This window comes from Adelges cooleyi, unplaced genomic scaffold (assembly GCF_023614345.1).
Source record: "Adelges cooleyi isolate 19-005CV unplaced genomic scaffold, UGA_ACOO_1.1 ACOO_flye_CR_arks_rails_tigmint_CR_PRNA_248, whole genome shotgun sequence".
Lineage (NCBI taxonomy): Eukaryota > Metazoa > Arthropoda > Insecta > Hemiptera > Adelgidae > Adelges > Adelges cooleyi.
The window spans coordinates 1879857-1890207 of record NW_026095913.1 but is presented as its reverse complement, the minus strand read 5'-3'; the positions used below and the strand labels follow the sequence as shown (position 1 = coordinate 1890207).

Below are 10351 nucleotides of genomic sequence, written 5' to 3'. Positions count from 1 at the left end.
CATACCTCGTCCGTGTGTAGTAATAACTCTAATAACCTAAAGAACAACATCTTATTATGTAAAAATTCATTACTTTGGCGATTTTCGAAGGGAAGAAGTTAAAATTTTTAATTTTCGATTCAAGTAATTACCGTTTATACAATAATGGCAGGTTAAAGTAAAAACAAGTAAATATAATATTCATATGGATACATATGTTTAAATAACAGTAATAATAAAAAAAATATTATTTATTTACATACATTCAGTCTTACCACAGTGAAACACTAATTTTTGTATTTTTTTTATGTAATAAAAGCATGAATTTGAGTAGAAGATATTTCTAACATACACCATAATGAAATAACATAATGATTTGACAATATTATCTTTTCAACTTAGTTTTTTGATTGCGTTTATGGACTATTTTGTTTTTATTATCAGTTCTCTTAAACCGTTTTTGTTTTTTAAATATCCTAATACACCTAATAAGTTTTAGCTAGAGTAGACATATTATGTACCTACATATAAAACAATGGCCAAATAGGGTAGTTTATGGTTTTACGAGTTTAATTAAAAAACTATTGCATTTAGCGTAAAATGTTCCATTGCCTTTATGATAGATCATAAATTCTCTAAAAACAATGTTTCTACATATTTTTTCCAAAAATGCATTATTATCCAAGAAAAAAATAAAACAAAACTTTTTTCATTTATTTGGAAAATTATTTTTTTTGCGGTTATTCAAATGTATTTGATAAGCGATTAGAACATTTTTAAAAAAAAATATTAATCTATGACTAAGGACCACCCTAACATATAAATTAAATTTTTTAGTAAGAATAGTTTTAAACTTTGGTAGCAACATTGTTTTTAAAATTAGCCTAATCACACCAGGTGACCTCCTTATGACACATTAAGAAACATATTAATTCTGGTTATTTGTCGTTTGGCAAAGTTGACCCTATTTAGGTTGGCTCGGTCAGAGATTCAACAAAAAAAAAATTCTATTCATCATACTATATTATTACTGTTTTTTATTTAGTTTTCCACCGGCTTACCCTTTCAATTACTAGTAGCCTATTCAAATAAGAAATCCATAAGATTTTAGATCCCAGCTCTATGGCTAACCGTAATTTCATAAATACAATATTTATATTTTAATAATTTCTTGTTTTTTTTATAGAAAACAAGTTGTTTTTTGGCCAAATCTTGTTTTATTATATTTTGTTTCCGACCGTTTGAATTTGCTCGCATGATAGTACCGTATTGTTACTTTACACATATTATAGCGAATGCAAATTTAAAAAAAAAAAAAAAAATAATTGTACTTAAAAGAAAAATGTTGTATACGTTTTTTCTAGTTAACACATTTTTTACTATTGTGTTCATAATTTAATAATAAATGCATCGATAGCTTTTGTGTAAGCAGAAGATTTAACTAAAGTTGAAAAAATCCAAACGTCTATTGGAAACGTGGAAAAATGAGTCATGGCCAATGTACACTTATAATATTATGTGCTGTTTGTACCTACATTGCTCAGTGTGGATAAATCATTTTATTAAACACACGTTATAGGTATAATATGTTAGACCTATCTTCAAGACTAATTTCCAGCTCTTGAATACTAAAGTTGCGCCTAAGAAATAAAAAAAAAACAATTTTTAACCCTTCCCCCTCAACAAATAAAGAACGCATCTTTATAAAAACCAATACATTCTCAGCTGTCGTATCGAAGCCAAAATAATAGTCACTGACCTTTAAAAGAAATTAAATTTTCAATTCATCGAGTTTGGAAAACAAAGACTCTTTGATGGTATCATTTCCATCCAAATTGCATAATTATATTTTAACAGGACCCAGGAAGCCAGGAAACAGTTGGGCATTGAGTAAGCAATAACCAAGTTGTGGCACAACTATTGCATAAAAAATAAAATTAATACAACCGATTTGTATTTCGTCTGACACTGTAACTGTTTAAAATGTTGGCATCCGCACAAATGGGTCGTTAAATTTAGATTGGCATTGACAATATTCCGTGGGTTTGTCCGAAGGCATAGCCAGGCAGAAAATGTTTTAAAAATAGAGCGATAATTTCAAGTACTAAATAATGTAGTACAGTTTTCAGACCAAAACGTACTTGAGCTTTAAGCGAATAAAAAAAAAAAAAAATTAAAAATTGGGTAACAACTGATTGTTTTATTTACACAACAACATAAATAATAAATTATTTTTTTTTTATAAATATATATATATAAATTATATAATACAATTTTTTTTCGCAGGCTCAGTTTACTCAGCCTTGGTAAAAAGGGTGGGCTGTTGATAATATATTTATTTAGTTTTTCCTTACTAACCTAACGATGTTGGTCACTATGTGCATGGAATACTGTGTTTGGTCTTAGACGATGAGGTCTTTGATTTCGTCGTACAACACCAACACCAAGGCACCGCCGGTACCTCTGAGCACATTCGAGAAAGCTCCCTTGAAGAAAGCTCCGGTTCCTTCGGACTTGGCGATTACCGACCAACAATGCAGGGTGCTCTTGTAGATGACTTCGGATTTGGCACGACCGCTCTGCATCATCATGCGCCTTCTCACGGTGTCGAAGGGGTACGACACGATACCGGCCACTGTAGTTACAGCCTAAAATATACATAATAAGTTTTTATTTTAAAACTATTTAGAAAATCCGAAAGAAAAAAAAAAAAGAAACGTCATTATAAAACTATCACAGCATCGAAGCTAAAATAATTTTAGCTCTTAACTTGGCGCCGACCCTTTTATATTGTACATAACTTTCCTCCGCCAACCTAAAAGGTACTTTTATTTGAATTATTTGTGTTTTTTTTTTTTCTATAAATGAGCCGTTGCCAAGTTAAGGGGCGTTATATTATTATCATCGTATCTAACATTAGGAAAAAACCTTTAGACTTACCTGAGCGATAGCCCAAGACAAAAGGAATCCGGCGTTTTTCGGGTCGGGCAACATGCCCTTGGCCGTGTCGAAGCAACCGAAGTAAGAAGCGCGGTAGATGATGATACCCTGGACGGATACACCGAATCCTTTGTACAGGCCACTGATACCGTCGGCTTTGAACACTTTGGACAAACAGTCGCCCAATCCGTTGAACTCCCGGGCGGTTCCGGCTTTGCCCACGTCGGCGGCCAACCTTTTGGGGGGAAAACCCGTTAGTATAGCGGCCGGAACAAACGTTTGGATTCCGAACAACCGGATGTAGCTCACCTGGTCCTGGCGAAGTCCAGCGGGTAGACGAAGCACAAGGAAGTGGCTCCGGCGGCACCGCCGGACGCCAAGTTGCCGGCGAAGTAACGCCAGAACTGGGTGTTCTTGTCCACTCCGCCCAAGAACACTTGCTTGTACTTGTCCTTGAACGCGAAGTTCAGAGCTTGAGTCGGGAAGTACCTGATCACGTTGGCCATGTTTCCTCTCCAGTAAGCCGTCATTCCCTGTTCCTTGGGGATCCGGACGAAACAGTCCACCATGCCTGCACGAACCGATCGACGGTTGTAATTCAACGTGAATTACATTAAAATTAACACTAGCACTAGGTTCATAATAATTAATGATTCACGTACCTTTGTAACGGTCTTCGGGTGCGATTTGTTTGGAGATGTGTTGTACTTGCAGCAACAACTTAACGCGTTCGATGGGGGCGACGGCGGTCTTGGATACGGCGGCCGAGATACCTCCGGCCAAGAAATCCTTTGCAAAAGCCACGGGATCGCCCAGAGCCGGCATCATCGGTGTGTCTTTCTTGGTAACGGCCATTGTGTTTGGTCTTACGGTCGATTTGAGTTAATTGTTTTTTTTTTATCAACAGAGAATCTCACACGCGACGGAGCAGGTACTGACACGACTGACTCGGTGCACGTACCGAATGTGCTTTTATTGCTCAGCTTTAGGCCAGCCGGCTCCGTGCCAAAACATTTCGGGGCGACAGTGATGCGTTGCCATATTAAATATTGTGCAAATTACAATAGGAAACCCTAAGGAAAATCCACAATACATTGTACGTTGTTGGCTAATTGTTTTTGTAAAGTTACACAGTAAAAAATTTCAACACAAATCGCTCATCGAGCATACCGCCGAAATGATCTCCAAAACATTGTATAGAAATACAACACATCATAGTTTTTGCAAACACAGATTATTACATTAACGCGATTAAAATGTATATATATATATTATATATATATATATTAAAAACCCTTTGAGACCTGCGTTTGTAGATAAATACACTTAAACAAAAGGAAAAAACATTTTAATTTTATAGTTTTTTGTCAGAAATCTGTTATTTTCTCAATCACTTGGACTAAGTTATTACACTTAATAAAAGTTGTGTATGATGCTAAAGGGTCAAGGGATAATAAACGTGAGTGTAATTTTTAGTTAAAAGCTATAAATCATAAAATTATATTGATAAATGAGACTTTTTTTTATTAATAATACAAATAATTGCTTATTTTTATGAAATTCCATTTACACCGTTTGAATACAAACGTTTTATAAAAATAATAGGTACATTTTTAATGCGGAACCACAACAATTAGAATTTTCAACAAAAAAAAACCGCTTTTTTAGCAATATGAAAGTAATTTTTTTTTGTTTAATATATAATATGTAGACGTTATACCTACATACATTAGTAAAAAAAGTATTTGTTCAAAAATTCAAAAGTAAATGAAAATGTATACAAATGTCGGAACTTAATCGTTTTCCCAATTCAGTATTGTATTTATTTTTTTTTTTGTAAAATATTTATTTTTAGAAATGTTTTCATTAATGTTACTTTTTTTGAGGACTTAACTGTAGAACTGTACAGTATACTTAGAGAGTTCCACTCTTGAAAAAAACTGTTTGAAAATGTTTTACGTTTGTGATCGGTTTATCGGTAGCCTAAAAAATATATTTAAAATTGTGCACATTTCAATGATAATATTATAATGTGTTCATTCGTCATAAATACTTTAAAATATATATAAACTTATGTCTAAATTTAATTGTTAAATAGTTAAATAACGAATAAACACAATGATTTCTTAAAACCGTTAATCCTAAAATAAAAAAAAATGAATAAATAAAAAAATATTTTAATCGACTATGGTAATTATTATTTTTGTACAAATATAAGCCTGTATTCTATTTTACAATTTCAAGGTTGTGTATTATATTTTCATGTTTCATTAAAAATAATTTATAAATAAATCGGCAAACATCTCATTCTATTGAGTTTTTATAAAATATATAAAATGTGTAAACAAAATATTATACATTTTTTTTTCGGAAAAGTAGGAAAAGGTAACCTAACAAAAATAATACAATAAGGTGCCCTTAACCCATAAACATTTCACCATTATTTCGGGTTAGGAAAGTCTGGCAAACGAAATATTTTTTTTTTTTAAGCGAGGTCTAAACTACTGTCTTGATTGCTAACATATTGTCAGGGTCTAATTTATTTTGGCTTGCCAAAAAAATAAATCATTAGCCGGAATTCAACGGCATACCTAACGCGTAAGTAGTCTAGCATAGGTTAAGTAGTCAACAGCATAGGTTAATCGGCGTCTGAGTTTATTTAATTATAATATATTATTGTAGTCATTCGTTTTCTACAAGTGTTTTTACAAAGTAAACTTTTTAATAATATTTTATGCGTCGTAAACGCATTTTAAATTTAATACTCCTTTTAAAATAGATAATTTCCACATTATAGACAATATTTTACACTAAAATGAAACTTTTTTTTAATACACAAAATGCTATTTTTTTATTCAAATTGTTTGTTTTTTTTTTAAATCTTTTTCCGATAATGTTCTTTAAAAAACTGTAAAAAATGAAATTCAGTTTTTTTAATAGACAACCTACAGAAAACGTGTACAGCTCAAAAAGTAGTTATTCAAATATAATATTAAATAAATCGGTTTTACAAGCGCAAGAGGTCATTTCAATTTTCAATTTTATTATAATATTACACTTTTTTATCTCAACAATGTCATGTGTGAATTAAAATTAAATTTATTATACAACTGTTTACATAGTTACATGTTTAATTATTGTTATGGTAATAATTATGAATTCTCTCTCTTAATAGAATTGTGCACAGGTAATGTAAACAGGTAATATCTACCTAACAAATACATCATAATTGGAGGATGAGCGTTTTGAGTTCATGCAATGTTTAATGCTAACACTCAATTTATTCTCTTCGCTGCAAGTAAGTATATATCAAAGCGATGATACACCGTGAAGGTGTGTGCCTACTGTATAATATTAATTAGGTATTACAACCTGGGATATCACAAAAAAAAAACCAAACCGTGTAGGTGAGATTTGAAATATTATTAGTTGATATAAAGTCATACCGAATGGCGTTGCGACTAAATAGGTTGAGAAATGCAAAGTACAAATTAAAAGTCTTTTATTGGCTTTTATACCACGGGCTCTCGCATCTTTATTTTTGGCTTTCTACGTAGCCAACTAATAATTGTGTTTTTCATTATAGACGTCTTGTAGACTGGTAGATTTGAAAATGAAAGTTTAAAAAATAAATTCCAACCGACCTGTTATACAACACCATCGTTATTGCCATTTGTTATTTTTATATACGTCATTTAGAAGAAAGAGTTTATTTCCATCTCAAGTGTATTATTTATAATTGGGCAATATATAATTGATCATAATTATTTATAAACACATTAAATGTATTATTATTTTTAATTTAACGACGCCAATATTATTGTAAAATGTAAGTAATTTCTTAATGGCATTTCTGGTAATTATTATAACTAGTCTGTAAGCAAAAATAAAATTGTACAACTATCGGTTCAAATCATACTTAGTGTTTATAACGAACTTTTCGAACATAATAATTTTAATTTTTTTTTAATTTCTAAGCAGTAGGAAACAGCAAAGGTCGACCATTGGCAAGACAAACGGTTGACGAAAATAACTTTGGACCAGTGGTCGTTTGCACCGACTGTATACTAAATAATTTATAACAAACTATTTATTCCAATAGACTTTTATATTTTAAAACTGCCCTTAAGCGTCCACGTGTCAAGGGGAAATATTTACCATTTTGAATAGTGAACCGGCAAATAAATTTAACTGAGTTACAAATTGTACAATTTAAAAAAAAAAATATTTAACGGGTAAAAGTTTCAAACCGTTTTATCCAGAAAATTTTCAATTTTATATGGAACTGATTTGACCAGAAACGTCTTTCATAAATTATTTTTGTATTGATATTCTTTTTTACTACGTAGGTACATTATATGCATTTTTATATAGCCTTTTTGAACCAAAATATCACAGCATAATTTTTTTATTAGTAATAACTCAATAAACTTTTTATTATATGACATAATAATAATAGCTATAAAGTTCATAAAAAACAATTTTAATATTATTATATAATACAGGCAAGTTGTATAGCCGCATACACGAAGGAGATAAAGTTTATTATATAATGAAAAATATTATTTATAAACTTAAAGAAAATTCGCTAACAAAACAACAATAAATTTTAAATGCATTGAAGGTAAAAAACTTTAAAGAAACGTTGTACGGCTTATTTTTTTCTTTTAATATCGATTAGCCCTCGATATACTTGGACATACAATTATACGGGTATTGTATTTTGTACTAGTGCCTATAAATGAAAAAATACCCTTTTTGAGAAAAAGGACAACTTTTTAGAAGTACTTTTTAAGGATCAATACATAAAAACAAACTTATATCACGTAGGAACAACAATTAAAACACTCAAACATAGGTAAGCTATTAGGCTATAAATAAATATATTTTGTTTTCGATAAAACGAAAAACAAATATATACATTTTAAATTGAATAAATAAAAAAAACTATTTTGTAGTAGTGGTGATAAATAGAACAGGTCATTTAAAAAAAAAAACAAAGCCACTTTGAAAATACTTTTTCTTCTATTTTGGGTTTTTTTAATGCAAATGATTAAACTGGAACAATTCCTAAATTAATGAGACTTACAATTGGAATAATATTTTCAAGTGCTTGTCTTTATGGTATAATTTAAGTTTTTTTAAATAAAACCAACGAGAGCACCTAGCTGTTAAAGTACTTCTCTTTTTAACGGTATGCACATTTTTCTTCTATGACCATTTCTCTTAAGAGAAGACCGTTCCTCCTAATATCACGTGATATCCCTTATTTATTAAGGAGTTAGGTATAGGCAATTTTTTTAGCATAATCCTAATTTAAAACTTAAACTGTGATGTGTAATTATTAGTTAGCGATTAGAACTCTGTTTTGGTAGTTAATTTATTTTTCGGAATATCGCAGCATCTTTGTCATTGATAAAAAAAAAATTGCAGCTAAACATAATTACGCAGAATGCGTTTAACTAAGTCTATAGTTGTAATACAGCAAATACACCTATAAAGAAATCGAAAAATATCAACATTTTGGAGACAACGTCATATCCGATTTGGAAAACAATAACGTCAAAAATATAATTTATAGCTTTTTCAAAAATAGTAAAAAAATTTGATTATAAATGTTAGCAAGCTAAATATTAGGTTTATCAAAAAAAGCAAATGCCATTCAAAATCATGTACTTATAAATATTTTATTAATATTAAAATAAAGACGATCACTTATTTAGTTTTTAAGTATAAAACATCATGATACTGATTATTGGTTGTATCCAAAAAGATACAATACCCTAATTGTAAAATACTTAAAATTTATTAAAATAATACATAATTAGATGCATTTTTATTATTAATTTCTGGTCTAATAGGTATTTATTGTTTTGTTACGGTAAATAAAATGCCTAATTTTTAAACTCAGGCGCATTTAAACAGAGCCAGTGACAATAACACTAGCTTTAGGGTGAGGTAAGTCGAGTTACAATTTTAAAATGTAAGACCACTACCGCCATCTAGCCCGTGCCGCCGACAGGACGGGCCGCATCTGGCCGCCGCCCGCCAGATGGCCGTCCAACGGCCGGACGGGAGAGGTGGTGGTGGCAGCTGCGGCATCGAGACGCGGCCCGCACGACCGACGCCGACGGCGGCCGGCCGCGCACCGTCCTTTGAATTACGAGAGACTCCTGCCGCGCGCGCCACCGCCATCAATGTCGCGGTCGTCGCCCGTCTACCGCCCCGCCGCCACCGCCGCCGATGCCCGTCAAACGGCCGCAGCCGCTGCAGGTTTCACCCTGCAGATCCGTCGCCTAGGTCCGCACAACATTTTTCTCTCCACGCTCACCGCGGTTCACACATTCGCAGCTCGTACGCGGCGTGCGGTCGTCGTCTGGTGTCCGTTACGCGGTTTGGTTTTTTGAACGTTATTTTTTTTTTTAAAGTTTTTTTTCGTTGTTTTCGTTTTTTTTTATTATTTATTCGTGTTATTGGTTTTTTTTTTTTACATTTATTCTCACGACATAAACCAACACTGCAGGCGAACGAGCTCGTGTTCGAGAATCCGTTTTTTCTTTTTTTGGTTTGTGCACAACAACAGTGGTTTTTTTATCCGTTTAGCGAACGCGTTCAGTTCGGTGTGCTCTCGCCGTGCACTGTTCGAGAAACAAAATACCCAAATTACTGTTCTGGGTAAAAGCCATACCGTCATCGCCGTGATCGGTCGTGTGTTGTCTACCGTCGTCGCCGGAGTATTAAAAACAATTTCCATTCGGGGTATGTACCTACCGGGCTACCTGTATTGATATTATAGTGTCTTTTGAAAGGTTTGAATTTAAAAAAATAATAATATTAAATAATTTATTATTATTTATTAATACTGTAATTTGTTTAGTATAATATTTTTCTTGTAATATACAAACAAGGGTGGTAATCGTGACCGCAGCCGTCGATGATAACACAACCGCGTTTTACCGTTGTGATCCTAAGCGGTCGTGTGATAGGTAACATAGCATAATAATAATAATATGAAATATAATAATATAGTGATAACTGAAACGATACGGCTTATCGGCGGATGAAAGAAAAAAAAATTCACCAACGACCTATTATCAAAACATTACAAACGGTTAAAAAAAATATAATAATAATTTTATACATTTTCTTGTTTTCGATCACGCCGCTGTTATTTCTACCTTGTTAAAATTATTGTAATTTTTTTTGTATTTGTATTTACTAATAATATGTGGTGTGTGTGTATCAAGTACCAAGTATATTGAAAATGAATAAATATTTTATATTCATGCACAGCTGCAGCCGATAGCTGTATATAGGTGTATCACATTGTGCTAATCGATTTGTCTTCTACCATCGTGTGTCTGTTTTATCTCGCTCTAGTCGCTACTCGATGACGGTAATAATAAAATGACAAGCCGCTAAAAAAATAAAA

The 10351-nt window shown here is 32.0% G+C and overlaps 2 protein-coding genes across 2 annotated transcripts in view; one reads left to right on the top strand and one right to left on the bottom strand.

The window, feature by feature from the left end:
• Positions 1-2159: 2159 nt before the first annotated feature.
• On the bottom strand, positions 2160-3874 carry LOC126837373 (ADP,ATP carrier protein 2). The gene is made up of 4 exons (XM_050571279.1): positions 3582-3874; positions 3229-3490; positions 2920-3154; positions 2160-2627 (listed from the first exon to the last, which is right to left on the bottom strand). Exons 1-4 carry the CDS (start codon positions 3772-3774, stop codon positions 2382-2384), a joined length of 936 nt encoding a protein of 311 aa, XP_050427236.1. The 5' UTR covers positions 3775-3874; the 3' UTR covers positions 2160-2381.
• A 5364-nt stretch (positions 3875-9238) lies between these two features.
• Positions 9239-10351, top strand: part of LOC126837365 (anion exchange protein 2-like) — a 50643-nt gene continuing 49530 nt past the window's right edge. Inside the window, exon 1 of the mRNA XM_050571257.1 lies at positions 9239-9678. The gene's annotated coding sequence lies outside the window, so the exon portion shown is untranslated. The remainder of the gene's footprint in view (positions 9679-10351) is intronic.

Excerpts from the sequence above, each read along its gene's own strand:
- LOC126837373 (XM_050571279.1), bottom strand. The coding sequence starts at position 3,774 with ATGGCCGTTACCAAGAAAGACACACCGATGATGCCGGCTCTGGGCGAT. Across the intron at positions 3,491-3,581 it reads ACCCGAAGACCGTTACAAAG|GCATGGTGGACTGTTTCGTC; the intron begins GTACGTGAATCA and ends CGGTTCGTGCAG. Across the intron at positions 2,628-2,919 it reads TGTCTTGGGCTATCGCTCAG|GCTGTAACTACAGTGGCCGG; the intron begins GTAAGTCTAAAG and ends TGTATATTTTAG.